Here is a 25193-nt window from a genome sequence, read left to right on the forward strand (position 1 = left end):
GGTTGCACACTTCATGCCTGAGTGCTGGGGACTATCTGACCTAGAACAGGTGCACAGAGGGCAGGAGAGGATGGTCCCAAAGGAAAATTAGAGTTTAGAATCAAAAGAAGGGGAAGATGGGTGTTTGGGAGGCAAACAGCCAATACTCTTTATAGGTTCGCTAGAGACTTGGTACTCCAAGTATCGTCTCTGGCACAGCAAAATGTGTACAGCTGGAGCTGGTTGGGTAGGTCCCAATGAGTCTCAGGCCCCACCAAGGCCCACTGAGTCGGAGTCTGTCTGCATCTTAGGATCCCCTGGTGATCTGTGCACATACAAACCTGCTGCCCTTTTCCAAAGCACTCACCACACTCAGGATGCTTGCATAGTCATGTTGCCACCATCCAACCTTCATTCTTCTCAAGACTTCATTCTTGAGATTCACTGGGTGTTCCCATCATGTCCTCTGTAGCCAAAGAATATAGATCAGAATCAACTCTTGGATCTAGTCCTCAAGTCTCTTTGGTTTCCTTCAGTTCAGAACCGTTCATCAACTTTCCTTGACTTTCGTGACCTTGATACTGGATTTTGAAGGCTGTCTCTCAATTTGGGCTTATCTGATATATTTTCATGATGAAACTCAGGTCACACACCTCGGGCAGGAATATCATAGAAGTGATGCTGTGTTCTGCCCAGTGTGATTTCAGTTTGTCCCATACCAACAACGTTCGCTTTGATCACTCGATTAAAGGGGTGTCTGCTAGGCTTCTCCACAGCCAAGTTACTATTTTCCCTCCCTTAATAATTAATAAGCATGTTGTAAGTGGCTACTTTGAAACTATGTAAATTGTAAACTTTCCATTTATTCATTTTAAAAGTTTGATCAGTGTAAACTTGTGGTTTCCTATTGTATCTGGTGGATTTTAACCTTTTACATTCTGATACTTGGCTTGTCCCTGATTTGGCCAGTGGAAGCCCTTCAAGCTGGCTTATGTGTCCTTTTGACATGTCCTCATCATCCTTTGAAGGCCTGAAACAACAAAATGTTACAGGCTCTTTTTTTTTTTTTTTTTTTTTTAAAGACAGTCTCACTCCATAGCCCAGGCTGGAGTGCAATGGTGCAACCTCAGCTCACTGCAACCTATGCCTCCCAGGTTCAAGCGATTCTCTTGCCTCAGCCTCCTAAGTAGTTGAGATTACTGGTGCCTGCTACTATGCCCTGACTAAATTTTGTATTTTTAGTAGAGACAGTGTTTCACCATATTGGCCAGACTGGTCTTGAACTCCTGGGCTCAAGTGATCTGCCTGCCTCAGCCTCCTACCACACCAGGCGTCTCAGGCTCATCTTGTATTTTCATATCCCAGCCCTGGAATCAGATGTTTCTCCAGAGATTCTAGGGTCCTTTAGTGGAAAATGGTGTTTAGAAGCCAAGATCTTAGTGCTAAGTATGCTCATTGCTTTTGGAACATCTCTGCTCCCAGGCTATCTCGGTGAACAGAATTAGAGAGAGAGTGTGTGTGTGTGTGTGTGTGTGTGTGTGTGTGTACGTGTACATATATACCTAAATACACATGAGTTTACTCTGATAACATCCTATTCCAATCTAGCATCACAGGGTTGATCCTCAGTTCTTCCCTCCTCTCTAATTGTGAGAAACATAGCTTTCATTATCCTTGCTTATTTACTCATTTGATTAACCACCTGCATGTGAGTGATCTCCCATCTACACTGCCACGCTTTCCCCTGTGTGGACATCCTGCTCACCCTGCTCGGGCTCTAACTCCCATGCACAGCTGCCCTGAGTCTGCAGCTGTCTTCCTCGCCCTTCCTTGGCCCACTATAGCTTCCCCCAACCTCCCCGTCACTGTGGTCCCCTAATGGCGTTAGGCCTGAGTGAAGAAGGGGGAAGGATGAGGAACACATTGGTATTTTTTCTTAACTACCCAGGTAATTCTAATGTGGAATGAGGGTTGACAGCCACTAAGCTGTATCACCTGACTTTGTGAGTTCACCACTCGGTCTGCAAAGGGCTTTGATAACTCATTGGCTCTGTATGCCGGGCTGCAGGGGAAAGGGGCAAAGTACAAAGGCAGGAGAGAGGGAGAAGCTACAGCAGCTGCCATTTATTTGTGTTTTTTTCCTGTGGTGGTGGTTCTCCACCCTGATTGCTCATGCTCGAGCTTTAACAAAGGCCAGTATTGCTGGGCACGGTGGCTCAAGCCTGTAATCCCAGCACTTTGGGAGGCCGACACGGGTGGATCACGAGGTCAAGAGATCGAGACCATCCTGGTCAACATGGTGAAACCCCGTCTGTACTAAAAATACAAACAATTAGCTGGGCATGGTGGTGGGTGCCTGTAATCCCAGCTCCTCAGGAGGCTGAGGCAGGAGAATTGCCTGAACCCAGGAGGCGGAGGTTGTGGTCAGCTGAGATGGCACCATTGCACTCCAGCCTGGGTAACAAGAGCGAAACTCTGTCTCAAAAAAAAAAAAAAAAAAAAAAAAGGCCAGCGTGGACTTATTGCCCGGAGGTTCTGATTGCATGGGTCTGTTTTGTTGAGAATGCTCTTCAAGGCATTGCGAGGCCAGGGAAACAAAGAACCAAGGCTTTGGAGGTATGCATGTTGTTCTGAGGGCATGTGTTCTCTTTCCAGGTCCACAAGGGGCTGTAGCTTTAAGGGCAAGAACTTCCCAGCGCCATGCCCCTCTCCCAGCTCTCTCTCCATCTGGGAGATTTAACGTCTCTGTTTTAAATTTTGACGCAGAGAGGAATCAAAAGTCAATCACTCCAGCGGAAGTTCTAAGGAACTCCTTTCATTGGCCAGAGGTCTTGGAGAAGGTGGGGGTTCCTCCCAGGTTAAAAGTCTCCTTCTTCCACACCCCTTCAGACTCCATGTTTGGATCCCCTTCCACACACACACACACACACACACACACACTCTCTCTCTCTCACACACACATACACATACACACATTCTCTCACACACTCTCACACTCACACATACACACACACATATACACATTCTCACACACACATACACTCACACATACACACATTCTCTCACACACAGACACACACACACACACTGTCTGTCTCGGAAGTTTTCTTTTCTCCTTTTTTTATCTCTTTCTCTACATTTCTAAATAAAATCACTTCTCTGCAACAGTGTTTGGGGTCCAGTATTTACTTTGCAAGTGCACCTGGTCCCCTCTCTCATTTTTGAGAGAGCAGGAGGCCAAAAACCTTGGAGAAACGTCCTCTCGGGAGCTAAGGACTCCCCTGAACCCCAACAATTCAGTGAGCCCTGCCCTGCATTGCATTGCAAAAGGGTAGAGATTTGTTTATTTGTATTTATTTATTTATTTTGAGATGGAGTTTTGCTCTTGTTGCCCAGGCTGGAGTGCAATGGCACAATCTCTGCTCACTGCAACCTCCGCCTCCCAGGTTCAAGCAATTTACTTGCCTCAGCCTCCAGAGTAGCTGGGATTATAGGCATGCGCCACCACAGCTGGCTAATTTTTTGTATTTTTTGTAGAGACAGGATTTCTCCATGTTAGTCAGGCTGGTCTCGAACTCCTGACCTTATATGATCCACCCGCCTCGGCCTCCCAAAGTGCTGGGATTACAGGCAGCTGGGATTACAGTGAGCCACCGCGTCTGGCCAACTTGTCATTATCAAAAGCATGGCTTGCAAAGTTTTACTGTTAAGACTCAGATAGTAAATATTTGGGACTTTGTGGGCCATATAGCTGCTGCTGCAGTTACTTAACTATTACAGTGTGAGAGCAGCCGTAGACTATAGTAATGTACAGGTGGCATGGCTATTCTTCTAAGGAAATATTACAAAAACAGGCAGGTTGCTAGATTTGATCTGAGGCTGTAGTTTGCAGCACCTTGGCAAAGGTTTTCAAATTTGCATTTTAAACTCTTCAATTTCAAGTTATGTTATTGGTGGGGAATTTTAACTAAACAGAAAATGATCACCAGTATTGGCTCAAATATTTCCTGATTTTAAAAAATCTCTTGTTCCTATAAAGAATATATAAGATGTAATCTTGCCCTGGGTTAAACCAGTCTCTCGAGGTAGATCTAGCATTTGCTTTTGTTTTCTTCTCTTCAATTCTTGTCTTGATCCCAAAGTAAACAACCTGCAGCAGAGATATTTAAATCTATGTCAAATCCAAGTGTTAACAGACCTGGGGCCAGGGGTTTTACAGAGTGGCTTGGCACAGTGTGCAAACCACTCTCCTTTGAGCCTGACTGGCCTTGGGGTCTAGAGCACCAAACTGGCCTTGAGGGACTGGAAGGGACTGGAATGCAAGGAAAGTGATGAAAGTGCAAGGGACTGGAATGCAGGGAAAGTGCTGAAATATTTTGTTGGTTAGCCTTGGCTTGTTTGCAGAATATGTCCAATGCTCACACCTGAGAGACAACAGAAATCCTTACGTGCAAATAGTCTGCACTAGATAATTCAAATTTCAGGTCATCTGTCATTTGTACTTGATAATGATTTGTTCTTGAATTAAAGTGGCCTGGGTATAGGCAACGTCCCCTGTCTGTATCACATGGGCTCTGCCTGAGGCAGCTTCAGCAGGGGAGGCAGGCAGGCAGATGGAGCATAGCCCATTTTCTGCTGGTGCACTAGGAACAGCAGCACGTGTGTTGTTAGCAGCTAATAATTAAAATTATGTCTAAGCAGCGGGTTGAGATTTTTAAACACATACCAACTCAAAAACACTTCTCTGCTTTCTATGTAATAGTGCTCACATCATTTGTATGATTGTCTTGTCTCTTTAAAAAAATTGGAAATATTCTTGTTTCCCCAAACTGCTAATAAGCTCTATTGACCAATGCTAAAAATAAAGCTCTTTCAGCTGGGTGTGGTGGCTCATGCCTGTAATCCCAGAACTTTGGGAGGCCAACGTGAGTGGATCACGAGGTCAGGACTTTGCCTGGCCAACATGGTGAAACCCTGTATCTACTAAAAAATACAAAAAAATTAGCCAGGTGTGGTAGTGGGTGCCTGTATTCTCAGCTACTCAGGAGGCTGAGGCAGAAGAATCACTTGAACCTGGCAGGCAGAGGTTGCGGCAGGCCGAGATGGTACCACTGCACTCCAGCCTGGGCAATAGATTGAGACTCTGTCTAAAAAAAAAAAAAAAAAAAGAAAAGAAAAGGCTCTTTGGCTGGGTGCAGTGCCTCATGCCTGTAATCCCAGTACTTTGGGAGGCTGAGGCAGGTGGCACACTTGAGGTCAGGAGTTCAAGACGAGACTGAGCAACACAGCAAAACCCCATCTTTACCCAAAATACAAAATTAGCCAAACATAGTGGCAAGTGCCTGTAATCCCAACTACTCAGGAGGCTGAGGCAGCAGAATCACTAGAATCCGGGAGGTGGAAGTTGCAGTGAGCCAAAATTGTGCCACTGCACTCCAGCCTGGGTGAGAGCAAGACTCTATCTCCAAGAAAAGAAAAAGGCCAGTTGTGGCAGCTCATGCCTATAATCCCAGCATTTTGGGAGGCTGAGGCGGGTGGATCACCTGGGTTCAGGAGTTCAAGACCAGCCTGGCCAACATGGTGGAACCCCAGTCTCTACTAAAAATACAAAATTTGCCAAGTGTGGTGACACAGGCCTGTAATCCCAGCTATTTGCGAGGCTGAGGCAGGAGATCGCTTGAACTCGGGAGGCAGAGGATGCGGTGAGCCAAGATCCTACCACTGCATTCCAGCCTGGACAAAAAGAGTGAAACTCCATCTCAAAAAAAAAAGGAAAAGCTTTATTTTTGTTGATTCCCTTGTTCTACTATTACACAGAATCCCTGCACTGTGCTTGGACTCAGCTTCAGGTTGTCTGACTTTCACGGGCCCCCTCCTCCCTGACAGTAAACTTGAAAACCTTTTTATGTGGGCACTCAGGTTTCAAAGGACTCCTGGGGCCTCAAGCCCCATGTCCTAACTCGAAGCTACAGAGTTGACTTGAAATCCTGTAAGAAGACCAGTGTGTGGGACAAAACCCTCCAAAGCACACAAATCACCCATCTCAGAAGGAACATGACTTGGAAAGGGGAAGGACATGGTGTTACACCCATTGGGTGACTCATTCAGTGGTGCCTACCGGCCGCCCATCATGCCAAGCTCTTTTTTTCTTCTTCCTTTTTTTTTTTTTTGAGACAGAGTCTCACTCTGCTGCCAGGCTGGAGTGCAGTGGCACGATCTCAGCTCGCTGCAACCTCCACCTCCCTGGTTCAAGCGATTCTCCTGCCTAGCCTCCGGAATAGCTGGGACTTAAAGATGCACGCCACCAGGACCAGCAATTTTTGTATTTTTAGTAGAGACGGGGTTTCACCATGGTGACCAGGATGGTCTTGATCTCTTGACCTAGTGTTACACCCACCTCAGCCTCTCTAAGTGCTGGGATTATAGGCGTGAGCCCTGCTGTCAAGCTCTTCTAATTGGCAGGTCTGCAGAGTGCTGGAAGAAGAGCTCACCTCCTCGAGGAGGAAACAGACAAAAACAAATAATGGGACTGTCACAGCAAGTGCACATCCAGGCCTGGGTTGGTAAAGATGCAACTTTAGAGAACTCTCTGAGGATAGATCTCAACAGCCAACCACTGCCCAAACGACTCTGCAAGGGCAGGAAGATGGAGGCTGGTTGAATACTTTTACTTTACCTGGACCTGATGATTTTTTTTCCCCTTCATGCAGAAAAGAAAAAGATAAGTGCCTATTTTGGATTTGCTAATGCAGCTTTTCTTTATTTGTACTAAGACTGCATAATGTGGGCTTTGTAAAGTCCACAGGCCTGAAAGCAGGATACATTTCTAATGGAAACACTCCCATGCATGATTGTACAACAGCAAAGCGATAAATTACCGTGATTTTGTACTCCCTGCAGCTATTAGTTCGGCCCTACTTCAGGAATGTTGCTTTCAGTTATAGAAATTCTACAAATATTGGTTCATCAGAAAGACAAATATTAAATGAAAATTGTGCTCAAGGACATGAGAAAAAGTGTGCAGAGTACACATACTGCAGACTTGAGAAATCAATTGTCCTGAGAACAATTTGCAATATAAAGCTTGCTTAATAATTTACTGGAACTCGTAAACTCAGCAATTATGCCGGGCACTGGATATTTGATTAAATGGAAGAAAATAGGCTTACAGTGTAACGTATCTGGAAATCGGGAGTACTTGAATTAGTATGAAGGTTTTTTTTTTTTTTTCCCCCTAGAATATTCTTACAGTTTCAATTCTGATTTGACTTTTAACTGGGTTGCTTCCATTTTATGTTCTCATAGGAAGTAAATGATTTTAGTTATAGAGTCCTAGCCATGCAACTTACCAAGTTGATTCTGGGCAAATTCCCTGCTGTGAGCCTAGGTTTCTCACGGTGAATTCTCATTGCGAGGGCTGCCTGACCTTTAGTAGTAGGTGCAGTGATTAGAACCCACAGAACTGATACAGACAGCTTGATTTACTGTGAGCCTGCAGCCAGGATCATGCTAGGTCTGGGAACGCGCAATGAGACCGCGAACCAGTCCCTACGGAGTTCATAGTCTGTACGGAAGACAGTATGTGTGATACTCGCTCTGCTCAAGCAGCCGTGGGCACCCTGGAGAGGGGAACAATGTGCTGAGAGAGAGGGACCCAAGAGGCAGAGGTGACACTGATGGTGATCTCGGCATTCTCGAAAAAGGGTGCAGGTGCTGAAGGTGGCCTGTGCGTGAGGTGGGTGGGCCCCAGCCATCTATGGGGATGTAAAATGCTCTGACACAGAACCCCCCTTCATTTTAGGTGTCAATTTACCACACACCCAAGCTCTATCTTCTAATTTTTGCCAACTTTGTCCCACAGAGTTCTCAAATATCTGCTTGTCCTTAAAACAGATAAGCAGTGACTTTGTCAGTTGTCCACATACAACATATAGGCTATTTAACAAGGACATTCTGGCCATAACAGAGGTCTCCACCTAAGTTTTCAATTATAATTCTAAGGCTGAAGTCTTTTGAAATGGCTTAAAGCACTTAGGCAAACATTTGGTAAGATAAAAATGAAGATGCCAGTCAGATACAGGGGCTCATGCCTGTAATCTCAACATTCTGGGAGGCCGAGGTGGGCGAATTGCTTGAGCCCAGGATTTCATGACCAGCCTGGGCAACTGGACAAAACCCCGTTTCTTTCTTTCTTTTTTTTTTTATTGTACTTTAGGTTCTGGGGTACATGTGCAGATCAGGCAGGATTGTTGTCTAGGTACACACATGGCAATGTGGTTTGCTGCCTCCATCCCCCCATCACCTACATCTGGCATTTCTCCCCATGTTATCCCTCCCCGACCTCCCCCCTGCCCTGCTGTCCTTCCCCAACAGACCCCAGTGTGTGATGCTCCCCTCCCTGTATCCATGTGTTCTCATTGTTAAATACACCCTGTGAGTGAGAACATGTGGTGTTTGATTTTCTGTTCTTGTGTCAGTTTGCTGAGAATTATGGTTTCCAGGTTCATCCATGTCAATACAAAGGACACAAACTCATCATTTTTGATGGCTGCATAGTATTCTATGGTGTATACGTGCCACATTTTCCTTGTCCAGTCTATCGTCGATGGGCATTTGAGTTGATTCCAGGTCTTTGCTATTGTAAACAGTGCCACCATGAACATACGTGTGCATGTGTCTTTATAACAGAATGATTTGTAATCCTTTGGGTATATAGCCAGTAATGGGGTTGCTGGGTCAAATGGAATTTCTATTTCTAGGTCCTTGAGGAAGTGCCACACTGTCTTCCACAATGGTTGAACTAGTTTACACTCCCACCAACAGTATAAAAGTGTTCCTATTTCTCCACATCCTCTCCAGCATCTGTTGTCTCCAGATTTTTTAATGATCACCACTCTAACTGGTGTGAGATGGTATCTCAATGTGGTTTTGATTTGCATTTCTCTAATAATCAGTGATGATGAGCATTTTTTCATGTGTTTGCTGGCCTCATAGATGTCTTCTTTTGAAAAGTGTTCATATCCTTTGCCCACTTTTGGATGGGTTTGTTTGATTTTTCTTGTAAATTTTTTTTTTTTTTTTTTTTTGTAGATTCTGGGTATTAGCCCTTTGTCAGATGGGTAGATTGCAAAATTTTTTTCCCATTCTGTTGGTTGCCGGTTCACTCTAATGATGGTTTCTTTTGCTGTACAGAAGCTCTGGAGTTTAATAAGGTCCCATTTGTCTATTTTGGCTTTTGTTGCCAATGCTCTTGGTGTTTTAGTCATGAAGTCCTTGCCTATGCCTATGTCCTGAATGGTTTTGCCTAGATTTTCTTCTAGGGTTTTTTGTTTTTTTAAAAAAATAATTTATTTATTTTACTTTAGGTGCATACTATATCTGGCATTTCTCCCCATGTTATCTCTCCCCACCCTCCCTATCCCCCATTGTCTCTCCCCTACCCCCCTAACTGTCCCCTGTGCGTGATGCTCCTCTCTCTGAGTTCACGTGGTCTCATTGTTCATCAACCACCTATGAGTGAGAACATAAGGTGCTTGGCTTTCTGTTCTTAGGTCAGTTTGCTGAGAATGATGGTTTCCAGATTTATCCAAGTCCCTACAAAGGGTTTCTATGGTGTTAGGTGTTATGTTTAAGTTCTTAATCCATCTGGAGTTAATTTTAGTGTAAGGTGTCAGGAAGGGATCCAGTTTCTGCTTTCTGCACACTGCTAGCCAGTTTTCCCAACACCTTTTATTAAACGGGATCCTTTCCCCATTGCTTGTTTTTGTCAGGTTTATTAAAAATCAGATGGTTGTAGATGCGTGGTGTTGCCTCCAGGGCCTCTGTTCTGTTCCATTGGTCTATATCTCTGTTTTGATACCAGTACCATGGTGTTCTGATTACTGTAGCCTTGTAGGATAGTTTGAAGTCAGGTTGCATGATGCCTCCAGGTTTGTTCTTTTTCGTTAGGATTGTCTTGGCTATGCAGGCTGTCTTTTGGTTCCACATGAAGTTTAAGGTGTTTTTTTCAAGTTCTGAGAAGAGGGTCATAGGTAGCTTGAGGGGGATAGTGTTGAATCTATGTTACTTTGGGCAGTAAGGTCATTTTCACAATATTGATTCTTCCTAACTATGAGCATGGACTGTTTTTCCATCTGTTTGTGTCCTCTCTTATTTCGCTGAGCAGTGGTTTGTAGTTCTGCTTGAAGAGGTCCTTTACATCCTTCGTTAGTTGTATTCTAAGGTATTTTACTCTCTTTGTAGCAATTGGCAATGGCAGTTTGTTCTTGATGTGACTCTCTTTAAGTCTTTTATTGGTGTATAGGAATGCTTGTGATTTCTGCACACTGATTTTGAATCCTGAGACTTTGCTGAAGTTGCTTATCAGTTTAAGATTTTGGGCTGAGATGATGGGGTCTTCTAAATATACAATCAGGTCATCTGCAAATAGAGAATTTGACTTCCTCTTTTCCTAATTGAATACCCTTTATTTCTTTTTCTTGCCTGATTGCTCTGGCTAGAACTTCCAATACTATATTGAGTAGGACTGGTGAAAGAGGGCATCCTTGTCTAGGGCCAGATTTCAAAGGAAAAGCTTCCAGTTTTTGCCCATTCAGTATGATGTTGGCTGTGGGTTTGCCATAAATAGCTTTTATTGTTTTGAGGTATGTTCCTTCTATATCTAGTTTATTGAGGTTTTTAGCATAAAGGGCTGTTGAATTTTGTTGAAGGCCTTCTCTGCATCTATGGAGATAATCAAGAAGTTTTTGTCTTTGGTTCTGTTTATGCAATGGATTATGTTTATAGACTTGCATATGTTGTACCAGCCTTGTATCCCTGGAATGAAGCCTACTTGATTGTGATGGATGAGCTTTTTGAGCTTCTGTTGCAATCTGTTTGCCAGTATTTTACTGAAGATTTTTGCATCTGCGTTCATCATGGAGATTGGCCTGAAGTTTTCCTTTGTTATTGAGTCTCTGCCGGGTTTTGGTATCAGGATGATGTTGGTCTCATAAAATGATCTGGGAAGAATTCCCTCTTTTTGCACTGTTTGGAACAGTTTCAGAGGGAATGGTACCAGCTCCTCTTTGTACATTTGATAGAATTCAGTTGTAAACCCATCTGGACCTGGATTTTTTTTTGGTTGGTAGGCTATTAATTGGTGCCTCAACTTCAGCCCTTGTTATTGGTTTATTCAGGGTTTCAACTTTTTCCCGGTTTAGGCTTGGGAGGGTTCAAGTGTCCAGGAATTTATCCATTTCTTCCAGGTTTACTGGTTTATGTGCATAGCGTTGTTTGTAGTAATCTCTCATTGTAGTTTCTATTTCTGTGGAATCAGTGGTGATATCCCCTTTTTCATTTTTTAATTGCATCTATTTGATTCTTCTCCCTTCATTAATCTGGCTACCAGTCTATTTTGTTGATGTTTTCAAAAAAACCAGCTCCTGGATTTATTTATTTATTTATTTTGAAGGGCAAAACCCCGTTTCCACAAAATAATACAAAAAGTTAGCTGGGTGTGGTTGCACACACCTGTAGTCCCAGCTACTTGGGAGTCTGAAGTGGGAGGATGACCTGAGCCTGGGAGGTCAAGGTGATCTGCAGTGAGTCGTGATCACACCACTGCTCTCCATGCTAGGCAACACAGTGAGACTGTTTTAAAAAAAAAAAAAAAAAAAAAAGCAGCCGCCCACAGATTAGAGTATACTTTATTCAAAGCATTTCAGTTAAAATTATATTGGGTTCAAATACATTAACATCTATTTATATATAAAATAGTTCTCAATAGTTTACAATGACATCTTTTTAGAATTAGATTTTTACTTATAATTTGAGTCTAAATGTATTACAGAAAGCTGCTAAATTTTGTTTACTCTATATTTCTTATTTCAATTTAGCTATTTTTAGACCACTAGCCCACTTATAGTTATTACTTTGTTTTTTTAATAAGTATTTTATTTTTTTATTTTTACTTTTGAGACAGAGTTTCACTCTTGTTGCCCAGGCTGAAGTGCAGTGGCACAATCTCTGGTCACTGCAACCTTTGCCTTCCAATTTCAAGCGATTCTCCTGCCTCAGCCTCCCCAGTAGCTGGGATTACAGGCTCTTGCCACCATGCCCAGCTATATACTTTAAATATTTACATTCATTAGGGAAACAAATACAGTGCAAAAGATTTTTATAGCTAGTCTTTTGCTAAGACACATTTTAACAACGTCTGCTGCTGTTTAGAGTGCTAAAGGGGTCTTACCTACTTTCTCTATACTATGCTCACCTTTTACCAGAGTCCATATACAGGGCCAGTGTGGAGTCACTTCATGCAAACCAGATGGTACTTTCAATTTCCCCAAAGATAACTGTGAAATCTAGACAACACCCCAAGGTTATGACTCACCTTCGAGACCTATTTTAGTGAATGGCAATGAATGAATGTGACAGGTGCTAACTTGTGGTTAGTGCGACTGCAAAAAATGTGGCCTGCTTGAGTGCAATCACTAAAGACGTACACAGAAGTTAAGGCTCTTGGCTGGGTGTGGTGGCTCATACCTCTAATCCCAGCACTTTGGGAGGCTGAAGCAGGGGTAGGGGGAGGATCACTTGAGGCAAGGATTTCGAGACCAACCTGACCAACATGGCAAAATCCTGCCTACTATACAAAAATTAGCTGAGGGTGGTGGCGGCACATGCATGGAATCCCAGCTACTTGGGAGGCTGAGGCACAAGAATCACCTGAACCTGGGAGGTAGAGGCTGCAGTGAGCCGAGATTGTGCCACAGCACTCCAGCTTGAACAGAGCAAGAGTCTGTCTCAAAAAAAAAAAAAAAAAAAAAGTAAGGCTCTAGGCAAACTTGTACCATGTGCAGGTCCTACACCCGGGCAGTACTCCAGGGAAAGCCACACTACGTCCACTGGACCAAGACTCAGCACTGGCCAAGGCCCTGCTTCCTTAAATCGAAAGCCACTAACAGTTGAAGTAAAAGCCTGGCTAATACCACAATGACACCTACTTCCTGGCTTCCTGCCATCAACCCTTCCTCTCATGCCATCTGCAGGGAGGTAGCAGGTGCAGGAGAGATGGTCCCAGGAGACAGAAGGTCAACAGCACAAATTGCAAGAGGCCCACCTATGTCCCCAAGGCAAGGTCTCCCCCAACGTGAACAGTGAGACCCAAGCTGGCACTGAAACTGGAACAGTAGGCAGTCACCAAATTCAAATGAACAAGGAATACCCCAAAATGGGGAGAGTTCTCGAATAGAACATTTTCAACATTTTGGTAATTAATTACCTCATCTCCAGTTAGGTCAATATTCCGTATCAAGACATCTTTGTAATGGCAAACTTTCTTGACTACCTATCTTAGAATTTTTTTTTGAAGTTCCTACTTTCAGTAACAGGCATGAGAGTCAATATAGGGATAACTTTTATTTCAAAAAAACACAAACCAGTATTTTACTCCTTCACAGATGAAATCACATTCTCAGGATATAAGTATAAAGTAATAGGCCTAGGGTAGAGCTCATGTAACAAAGTCGTGAAACTAAAATGAGAGGAAAAGCATCACTTTACTTTGGGATAAGTCACGAGTGAGGCTCACTTTCAGAGACTTCTATGAATAGAGGTGCTTGGAAGCAATAGTGGCAGAAGGGAAAGAGGGGGAAAGTGTGCCGAAGAGCCTCCAGGCATGACAGAGAGCCCCCTGACCAAGCACAAGTGACTGGCCTTTTGAGTCTCTGCCTCTCACTGGAAAGTGATGTAGGCTAGATCTGATGACTCTCAGTGCCAACATTTTACAAAATTAGAAAGTTATGCATGACTTCACACATGTAAGGAATTGCTATATTACACAATATTATGCATTAGAAAACCCACTATTACTGTATCTAGCTCTAAAATTTTTCAGAGAAACAGCAGACTAATAAGTGAGTCTTAAGTAGAGGAATAACACTTTAATGAAAATAATAAATGAAACAGAGCAGGGAAACCGAAGAGCCAAGTGCGAGAAGAATCCTGAAAAAGAACAGCACTGAAGAAAAAGCTATCAATTTATGCCAGAGGAAAAAACTCTAAAAACGCCCAATAACCAAGTGTACACTTATTGTTGACTTTGAACATGTATCATACATAAAGGACATGAATTTTTCATTTATTTTTCCCTTCAAATACAGTTAAAAATAACATGTAGACACAGAATCACAAATATACACAAAACAAAGTATCGCCTGCTTATTTCATGAAGAGTTTTCCTTCGATTCTTTTATCTGCTGTGCATAAAATTCAAAGGTTTCCTGTTAAGGAGTAAAAAGAGGGAAGTTAGAGATAAAGGTACCAGCAAGAGGTGACAGTACAAAACTTAGAAAATCATAAAACACTATCAACTGGCAGCTAAGACTGCCAGGCCCACAGCAGATGCTGCCCCTCAAGCTTCAGCACTCCTTCCTTGTTTCATGAAATCACAAGTTCAAGGGCCTCAGATTCAGAGTTAAAGCTAGCAGCAAGAGCTAGTGTGCGTGCACGCGTGTGTGCATGCACATGTATGGAGGTACGGAAGGTTGAGGTGTTTGAAATAAACATGGTGTAGTGACTTTCAGTTCAATGACACAACAAAAGGGAATTGTGCATATGTGATTTCTCTTATTAAAGAAAACAAAATGTCCTGGATGAAGAAATAAAAGCCAACTTATGTAAATGAACAAGTAATTACCAGTGACATAATATGCTTGGCTGTTGAACTACAGGCCACTGAATCCTATTTCAAGTTGAAATGATGAGAACTGCCCCAAGGACATTTGATAAATCCATGCCTCTAGCTGAAGGTCTGAGACAGACCTTGTATTTTAAGCTGTGGCCCCAGAGAGCTATGTTTTCCCAGTGCTGCAGCCAAGGCACGCTGCTCAGCCCCTCAAGCCATCCCCTGAGGGTTCTTCACAGAGATCTAATCCTCATGTAATTAAGTCTTCAACTTATTTTCTTACACATTGTTATGAAGCGTACATAAATCTGTAGAGGTATTTTTCCCTCCTTAAGAAATACTCACAGGGGGTTCTGTGAAAGGGACAGGCTCTCCAGCACTCTTCAGCAAAAATGAATAATGCTTTAGAAACAGATCATTCAATTTTATATTCTTTGCAGTCAAATGTTCATACAGTGCTTTAGCAGATGTGACATCTCTCTCTGAGGCTGACATAGTTAAAGAGAAAAAATATATTAATCATAGATAAAGACAATTTATCTTACTCTTTTCACCAAAACAGCCATTCAGGGACGGCTGGATCCCTTTATCCCATGGCAAATGAGTGATACTTAACTACCTTCAGTAAGAAGCCACATTCAGAATCCACCATTTCCCTCACTTCTCTACATCCCTCATTCAGCATCACTCACTTTGAAGGAGAAGAAAATGACAAATATGGCTACATTTAAAGGTCTTTAGAATATTACTGATCCCATTAACTTAGGTTATTATATTATTTTTAAGACCTATGATAGTTCAAGTGACCACAAACTGAAGTCTTCAGTTATAAAATAATATGCATGCACCACTCAATTCCCTCTTGCTTAAAACTACTTTGAAATCAAGATAATCCAGGGACTGTTGTGGAGAGGGGCATGTAAATTATGTGGAAATCTACATCAACATCCAGATCATCAGCTGAACACCAAAGTAACTTTTATTTCATTTTTCTATTGTAAAATAAATATGGAGAATATAGTTAGCTACAGTGACACACACACAAAACATGTAAAGAGACATTAACAAGTTACACTAGTATTTCACTTAAGTAAATGATGAAATAGCTTAGGAGCCAAATTTGGCTGGCTCTCTACTTGTGGCTGATTGGTGGAAATTTTTTAGTTTACCATCGAGATGATAAGGGCTCTGCTGACAATTACTACTGGTAATTCAACTCTTTAGTTTTGCATTAGATTGTTAGCATCTAAGCACCAAATAAACCCCTGCCCTACACTGACTCTGATATAGTCAATCTCAACTCCAGTAACACCAGGGGAACCCCTAAGATGGATGTGAGAAGTTCAGCAATCAGTCTCCCAAAGTGGAATGAGGGTGAATGACTCATCAGCTCTTCGTGGAGTTGAAACAGATCTCTGCTGTTTCCATGAAGTCAATTTCTTGTGTAAATCTTTATTTCCCACCCTAAGGACCTGAACCCTTTCCCTACTACTGTCAAGGGGTCTAGCTCTATCTTCTAGGAAGTGGTTCTGAAAACTCCAGCATCTTGCCTTTCTTCCTGAATTTTCTACCCTCCTCCCAAGTTGGATTACCTAATTTAATACTAACATATATAGTTTTATGCGTTTGACACTATTTCAGACATACCTTGGCTTTAATGCACTTTACAGATGTGTGTTATTTACAAAGTGAAGGTTTGTGGTAACCCTGCCTTGAGCAAGTCTATTAATGACATTTTTCCGACAGCATGGGCTAACTTTGTCTCTGTGTCACATTTTGGGAATTCTTGAAATATTTCAAAGTTTTTCATGATTGGTTTATCTGTTATGGTGATCTTTGTATTACTGTTGTAATTGTTTGGGGGGTGCTATGAACCAGGCACACATAAGACAGCAAACTTGAGAAATGTGTGTTCTACTGATCAGCAATTTTTCCGTCTCCCATCTTCCTCTCCTCAGGCCTCCTTATTCTCTGAGATATAACAGTATCGAAATTAGGCCAATTAAAAACCCTATGAGAGCCTGTAAGTGTTCAAGTAAAAGGCAAAGTCATATCTCTCACTTTAAATCAAAAGTGAGAAATGATTAAGTTTATATTAGTGAGGAAGGCATGTCAAAAGCCGAGACAGGAGGAAAGTTAGGTTTCTTGCGGCTAACGGCCAGTTGTGATTGCAAAGGAAAAGTCCTTGAAGGAAATCAAAAGTGTTACTCCACTCAACACACAAATGATAAGAAAGTGATACAGCCTTACTGCTGACATGGAGAAGGTTTTATTGGTCTGAATAGAGGATCAAACCAGCCACGACATTCCCTTAAGACAAAGCCTAATCCAGAACAAGGCCCTAACATTACTGAGAGAGGCAGAAACGTTATAAAAGGAAAGTCTGAAGCTAGCAGAGGCTGGTTCAGGAGTTTTAAGGGAAGAAGCCTTCTCCATAACATAAAAGTCCGAGGTGAAACTGCAAATGCTGATGCAGAAAATCAAGGCAGCTACACTAAACGACAAACACTCAATGTAGATCATAACAGCCTTATATTAGATCAAAGACTTTCATAGCTAGAGAGGGAAAGTCAATGCCTGGCTTCAAAGCTTCCAAGAACAGGCTGACTCTATTTTCAATGGCTAATGCAGCTGGTGACTTTAAGTTGAGGCAAATGGTCATTTACCATTCCCAGATCCTGGGGCCCTTAAGAATTACACTAAATTTACTCTGCCTGTGTTCTATAAATGGAACAACAAAGCCTGGAGGACAGCATGGCTGTTTACACATGGTTTACTGAGTATTTAAAGCCTGCTGTTGAGACCTACTGCTCAGGGGAAAAAAGGATTCCTTTCAAAATATTAGCTTAGCGATAATGCACCTGGTCCCCCAAGAGCTCTAAAGGAGATATAAAAGGAGATTAATGTTGTTCTCAGGTGCCCTAATACAACATCCATTCTGCAGCTCATGGATCAAGGAGTAATCTTGACTTTCAGGTCTTACACATTTTGGGCTCACTTCAACAACACATAGATTGAAATTGGAACAATACAGATAAGATTGGCATGGCCCCTGTGCAAAATGACACATAAATGTGTGAAGTATTTCATGTTTTAAAAATAAAATTTAAAAAAATATCCCAGATTTCATAAGGCTATAACTGACATAGTGATTCTTCTGATGGATCTGGGCAAAGTAAACTGAAAACCTTCCGGATGCCATTAAGAACATCTGTAATTGGGCCGGGTGCGGTGGCTCAAGCCTGTAATCCCAGCACTTTGGGAGGCCGAGGCGGGTGGATCACGAGGTCAAGAGATCAAGACCATCCTGGGCAACAAGGTGAAACCCCGTCTCTACTAAAAATACAAAAAAGTTAGCTGGGCATGGTGGTGCGTGCCTGTAATCCCAGCTACTCAGGAAGCTGAAACAGGAGAATTGCCTGAACCCAGGAGGTGGAGGTTGCGGTGAGCCGAGATCGCACCATTGCACTCCAGCCTGGGTAACAAGAGCGAAACTCCGTCTCAAAAAAAAAAAAAAATTTTAAAAAGAACATCTGTAATTGATAGGAGGTCAAAATATCAACATTAACAGGAGTTTGGGAGAAGCTGATTACAACCCTCATAAATGGGACCCTCTTTGCAGGTCTTAAGATTTCAATGGAGGAAATCACTGCAGATGGGGTGGAAACAGCAAGACAACTAGAATGAGAAGTGGAGCCTGAAGATGTGACTGAATTGCTGCAATCTCATGATCAAACTCGACATGATGAAAAGCTGTTTCTTACGGATGACCAAAGAAAGTGGTTTCTTGAGAAGGAATCTACACTTGATGAAGGTGCTGTGTACAGGTGCTGTGTACATTGTTCAGATGACAACAAAGGATTTAGAATATTATATAAATTTAGTTGATACAGCAATGGTATGGTTTGGGAAGACTGACTCCAATTTTTAAAAGAAGTTCAACTGCAGATAAAATGCTAACACTATCGCACGCTACACCGAAATCTCTCGTGAAAGGAAATGTCAGTGGAAGTGGCAAACTCCATTGCTGTCTTATTTTAAGACACCTCAACCTTCAGCAATCATCTCCCTGATCATTCAGCAGCCATCGACATTGAGGCAAGGCCTTCTACCAGCAAAAAGATTACAAATCACTGAAGGCTCAGATATCTTTAGCTATTTTTAACAGAAAGTATTTTAAAATTAAGGTGTGTACTTTTTAAAAACATCATGTTATTGCATACTTAATGCACTACATTATGGTATAAACATAACTTTTATATACACTGGGAAATGGAAAAATTCATGTCAACTCACTTTGTTCATTCTATTTGCTTTTTTGTGGTGGTCCGGGCCCAACCAGCAGTATCTCCCAGGTATGCCTGTGTTTAGTTATTGGAAATTTGAGAAATTTTATGACTATAGCTCTATTTTGAAATACAGAATGTTCTCCTTGTAAGGATGGAAAAACAGAACTGACTTAACTAATTCTGATTGCTGAGTCTGTTGTTCTGCCACAGATAAAATCAATAAATCTTTATTTACCCCATGCCTCCAGTGAGCAAATCAGTGGGCAGCCGTTGGAGAGGTGATCACAAATGAGAGATGCTAACATTTATTTTGATCACTAAGGAAACTTTAGACTGGTTTCCTTTCATATGTGATTGTCTGGCAATCAGGGAACAAACTGGTTAAAAGACCAGAATTTTAACTGGGACCTAAACACCTTGGGCTACGTTTTAACCAAGGGGTCTGTCATTTCAAAGGAGTCGCAGGCAGGCAGAGAGCATGTACTGACGAAGCAAGAAAGCTGGTTAAGTGAGAGTCTCAAATCTGTAGTGGTTTCAGGGAGCAGGCCTAAGTCCAAGAGCATTTCCAGGTCTTTCCAGGAGCCTGGGATGCTACTGAACATACCTGGACTGCTCGGAAGATGCCGAGTGGTACTTATTAAAGTTATATGCATAATTTAGTATTTTTCTTAATATATAGTTTAAAAATATATTCCAGAACTGAATTATAATAAATAACTCCGTTCTGGAATATATTTTTATCTGATATTTGAGACTACTGCCATTGAGCTGAAGACTAAGACTTACTTGACTATACTATAAGTCATTTACATAATATAGTCACTTAAATAATAAAGCCACTTGAATAATCAAATAATATAGTCAGATTAAACATATATTACCATAGCTTTTCATGAGGGAATTATATGCTTCTTCCTTTTCATTTAATTCAGGAATCAATTCTGACAGAGATTTCAGAGTTGATGCCTAGGAAATTAAATAAAGGTAGTATTACCAAAACCTCAAAATAACAGTGAAATAGAACACTGACAAATCAACAGTATATTAAAAATTTTCACAATAATTACAACAGAACTGCCTATACTATTTTCCCTTGTATTTTAGCATTTGATACTGACTCAACAATCTACAGCTAAAACAAACCAGCATTTTTCACAAGTTAATGCAATTCCACTTATATTTCTATGAATTTTTTTTAGAATATGATAAAGATTGCTTCTTTTGCCAAGAGGTGACCATACCAAGAAGTTTGAGATCCCAAGGGTAGAAGAGATAACAACCCTATCTGTAGATGCCACAACTGATGGATGAAATTGTGAAGAATTCACTTAAAACATTCTGAAGTTTTATCCATTTGACATACAAAAAAAGAGCATTTCTAGGATTTCACTGAAATTTGACTTGAATTCTTCCAGGAATATGCAGACTGGGCTACAGCTTTATATCCTGTAGCGAGTGAATGCAAAACTGCTCTGCCCTAATGAATATCCGCTGAGTATTTCCAGCCCTGCTCCAACATTGCTGGATAAATCAATGATGGATATATAAACATTTATGCCCTCTTCCCATCTCACCAAGAGGGGCAAAATCTGGCTTAACTATTCTACTGTCAAACAGTGGAACACTTAACAGACATCTTAAAAATCCTAGCTCCTTTTTATAGCATGTTTATTGAGTCAATCCACACCTGGACCTACAAGGGCTTCTTCTATTTAAACTCCCCTGGGAGGAATGTTCTAAGCAGATATATTGCTGTGAATTTCCCGTCCCATCTCCTGGACAAGCAATAGGCCCCTGGCCCAGTCTCACATGTGGACTGACATGTGCTTTTTAGATTCCTTATACTTTTTAATCACAAATATAAAAATGTAGCCTCTCTGAAAGAAAGGGCAATTAAATATTTTCTAAGAGGGTTGTTTGTAGTAAATACATAACCCACAGATGCAATGAAGCAAAATTTTTAGAGTGTAGGTATATTTAGGGGAAGTGTGTAGAAATTAAGGAAAATGGAGACCTCCCAATTTCAAAAAAAACAAGCATCACGGTTGGCATGTGGTTTGAAACTCCATAAAGAACCCAAATAAACTAAGAATGTAGTTTCTGGTGTACAAGGGGTAAAATCAGATCTAAGAAAATTTTTTTGAAATTTAATTTTATTTTTACTGTTAAACATCAAAACAGAATTTAATATACCTAGTATGTACCCACAGAATTTTTTAAATAGTAAAAAATTTTTTAAAGGATTTGGTTCTATTACACACCCACCCACCCCTTTTCTAGTATAAATAAGGTAATTGTACAAATTAGAACATTAATTTATGTCTCCGTATCAATTTGAAAGCCAAGTGGCTCATTTATCTGATAAATGCTCAAAAGTTGCCACATGATGGGAGACACTGTAGGATTTTCCCTTGGCAGTACTTCTGCACTGTTGAATGTACCAAAGTGACCTAAGCAACATAATTTTAATCTTCTATTTCATTATTATTATTATTATTATTATTATTATTACTATTTTTAGTAGAGACAGGATTTTGTCATGTTGGCCAGGCTGGTCTCAAATTCCTGACTTTAAGTGATCCACCCACCTTGGCCTCCCAAATTGCTGGGATTACAGGTGCGAGTATGCCCGGCCTAATTTTGCAGTTCTAAGGGCCTCTTCTTGGGGCTCTCAATGCATAACTGTGTAAGGGGGAATTCCTGCATGAAACTGTTTTACGTTTCCAGTACAGCTGAAAGCCAAAACTGACTCTATCAATATCCTATAAAAGTAAGTTAAGTAGAGACAAGCAAAGTCTTGAATTTCTATAGTGTTCTCAGATAAGGTCCTGACCCACACAGGCTTTTATGTTAAATTCAATACTTCTGAGCAAGACATGTATAGCATCATTGATTTGTTAGCAAATAAAGCACAGTACCTTTCCTGGTTTTCTGGAATTCCTAATAAAGAACACCAACAAAATCGAGGTTTGTTCAGCAATTGCACCACATCTCTAAAAATTAAAACATTAATCAGTATGTGAAGGTTTCTGATAAACAAGCAGATCAAAGTGAATATTTCCAATTAAGAAAGTTCACGATAATACAGTAGTGTATTATTATGAACAGGAAGGCCTAACAGTCAACTATTATTTTTTAAGGCAAGAAAAAAGAAAACAAGTGCAAGCTATGCCAAGCTTTGGTGAAAGCTGTCCTTGGCACTGCAAGTATAAAGTTTGTTTAAAAAGAAAGGGGGAAAAATTAAACTAATGCTTCAACAACCACAGAATAAGGTTTAGGACTGCAAAGAAAGAGGAAAAAAAGAAACACTATTCCTCTCCAATTATACTGCCAAGCATTCACAAGTGAGCTAGGGATCATAAGGTTAATTATACATTTAATAAGGTGTCAGGGAGATAACTGCTCGTTTCTTTATAAAAATTAAAATGTACAAAGCAAGTTCTCTTTAAAGTATAATTACCTACACTTATGCATACAAAAGGACTGATTTCAATCTCTCTATTTTATAAAAGGCTTTCATTGCAACAGACAGCCAGCGCTTGAGAAAGCGACCAAAGTTAAACTAAAAAAAAAAGTTTATATGACAGACCAGATAAATCAAGTGTCTATCCAATCTTAGATGCTATAGTAAAATCAAATATGGCAAGACAATATTTTAGTTTATACTCATCATAGATGTCATCCTTTTAAGATTCTAAAAGAACATTGCTCTTTCAAAGCTTTAAAACACTGTCAATACTAAAACGAATAGTATACAAAGAACTTTTTGGGGACACACAGAACATTTACATTATAAACTGATGTTTCTGACATCTGTGAATAAAGTATTCTTCGCTACAGCAAGAATAATCTTTTACTGTTTGACAAGCAGCAAAGGATGGGTGAAGGGTTTATCATCTGAAACCCCAGTCTAGTGATGAGATGGCAAACAGAAAGACTCTGCTGTGGCATCATCACTCAGCTACCACCGAGAGCCCTTCCGTGAGGCCACTGCAGGTAGTGCAGTTCTTCCTGAGGGAGCAGGCGCCATCCTCGCTGCCACCCACCCAGGCTGCTGTCAATCGTGTTCTCCAAGAAAAACCTTGATGATTATGGCACAGAATAAGGTAGATGAAGTATCCACTGCTAGTTTCTAAAGAACTATCAGAAGGATGTGTTAAAACTGATTGCATACCATCATGTGTATAATTATATATATATATGCTTATTATACTCCTAGTAAGTACTTAGATATGTACATATGATGATAAAGCATGAGTGTGTTCCCTTTTTTTAGGAACACACTGAAGAAAGCAAGATAAAACAATTTTAAAAGTCCTGAAATCCCTATCATAAACTGCCTTTTCCTTAAAATTTAAAGGGAGAAAAAAGCAAGCCAAACAAAATAAAATTCCCAATGAACTGGAATTTTTCTTCTCCAGCAACAAAAGTTAGAGACCGAGAAGCAGGGCTAATTCACCCTTTATAAAACTGTTGAGACACAATTTTTCAGAAATTTCTTTTAAAAATGGCTTGGATTCTACTGTCAAATTAGATGAACTTTAAGGAACAAAACTGGAGCTCAAGCACATGGGGACAGTTTTACCTTCCCTATCCACTACTTAAGATCTTTCGCAGCTGGTACAAATGTAAGTGAATATAATACTATTTACGATCAGAAATTGGTCCCAGGCCTCAATCTGACACAGGGAGTCTACACAAACACAGCCGTTGGCAGGATCACGGTGACTGTTTGACTGCCACCTGCTGGGAAGGGGCTCCCCGGCAGGGCCTGTTTGTGTACATTGCTGGTGGCAGCTCCAATCACCCACCGTTTTGTCGGCACTTGGTGTAGCTTTATATTTAGTGCTGTTAAAATGGCATGAATGCAGTTGTCTCCTTCCCTGTAGATTGCTAATTTAACTGAGAGTGGGGGCCACAGAGACCTGTATTTGTCATTTAACATGTCTGTGACACAGAAGTGAATAGAAAGCATATTCAACTCTTAATAAATCTTGAATAAGGCACTGAGAATGTTTGAGTATTCAAGTGAGAAGCTGTACTTGAAAAGCAAACATTTTCTACCTTTTGTTTGCAAACTGTGTTGCCATGGTGATGCACAGTCTCTACAGCATGAAAAATTAAAGTAGAAAATCAAAGAAATTGTTGTTTTGTGTTACCTATCTGCACAGAAACATTTGTCTTTAATGATTTCAGCAAAACTCATTGTCCCCTACATCTCCCCCGCTTAATTCTAAGGATCTGGCATCTTTAAAACCAGAAACCTAAAAGCGACCTCCAGTCCTTGTCATGCCACCCTGATTCACACTGAATTTAAACAGGCTAGCCGCATACCACACTTAATTTCCAGTATTCCACCACACACCTATGTCTAGAAATTTCTCAATTTACTTCTTGCAAGCCTTGAGCCCCACTGCTCCGTGAGTGGAAGGTCATTACCTGTAGGAGAGCTCTGGCATCATCCACCTTGCCTGCTTCCACAAGTTGAAGGAAAAAATCAGTGACAGGTTTGTAAATTGCAAACTGATTGGCCAATCTCTCTGCCATGATGCTTACTGGAAAAATGACAGGCAAGAAAAATCTTTCATTAAACAGTGGTAAAACTCACTCACCAAAGAAATTTGGTCTAATCACACGAGAAAGAAAATGTGCTTTTGTGTTCTTTAGCATAAACAACTAACTTACTCTTTTCAACTGCTGGCTGCAACTGCTCCTCTAATACTTTTCTGAATAAGTATCCTAAGCCAAAGTACTGGGGTTCCATGACTTGATTCTCTGAAGTAAGCATATTTTCAATGTTTTCTATTGCAGCATCTATGTTATTGCTGTTAAAAAAAAAAAAAGCACAAAATAAATTATTTAAACATTTGCTTTTATATTAATATTGCAGGCAGTTTTAAGTAGGAGAACTTACTTTTAGATCCACTCACACTAATACTTTAGGAAAAAAATGAAGTACATTTACAATTAACCAGATAAAAACACTATGCAACTGAAACCCAATCACATTTAAGCAGCAAAAACAATCACTAGGTGGTTCATGCTACAGTGGTTGCTTATTTTACTTCACAGCAGTTGAAATAGTTGCTTGGTTTTTGTTTGTTTGTTTTTTGAGACTGAGTCTTGCTCTGTCACTCAGGCTGGAGTACGTTGTGTGATCTTGGCTCACTGCAACCTCTGCTTCCCAGGTTCAAGTGATTCTCCTGCCTCAGCCTCCTTGAGTAACTGGGACTACAGGTGCATGCCAGCATGCCCAG

General features: G+C 41.0%; 1 protein-coding gene and 1 non-coding gene across 2 annotated transcripts in view; one reads left to right on the forward strand and one right to left on the reverse strand.

Annotated features, from left to right (window-relative positions):
* Nucleotides 1-13360: 13360 nt before the first annotated feature.
* LRPPRC (leucine rich pentatricopeptide repeat containing) overlaps nt 13361-25193 on the reverse strand; it is a 114495-nt gene continuing 102662 nt past the window's right edge. Inside the window, exons 33-38 of the mRNA XM_003926760.3 lie at nt 24622-24761; nt 24376-24491; nt 21855-21929; nt 19818-19902; nt 14993-15135; nt 13361-14243 (exon numbers count right to left, since the gene is read on the reverse strand). Coding sequence (XP_003926809.3) covers nt 14187-14243; nt 14993-15135; nt 19818-19902; nt 21855-21929; nt 24376-24491; nt 24622-24761 — 616 coding nt within the window. The 3' untranslated portion in view covers nt 13361-14186. The remainder of the gene's footprint in view (nt 14244-14992; nt 15136-19817; nt 19903-21854; nt 21930-24375; nt 24492-24621; nt 24762-25193) is intronic.
* Nucleotides 17638-17743, forward strand: LOC120362119 (U6 spliceosomal RNA). Its single transcript, XR_005578117.1, has one exon. It is a non-coding gene; the product is annotated as a U6 spliceosomal RNA (small nuclear RNA).

The sequence above is a fragment of the Saimiri boliviensis genome, chromosome 1, assembly GCF_048565385.1.
Source record: "Saimiri boliviensis isolate mSaiBol1 chromosome 1, mSaiBol1.pri, whole genome shotgun sequence".
In the NCBI taxonomy this organism is placed as follows: domain Eukaryota; kingdom Metazoa; phylum Chordata; class Mammalia; order Primates; family Cebidae; genus Saimiri; species Saimiri boliviensis.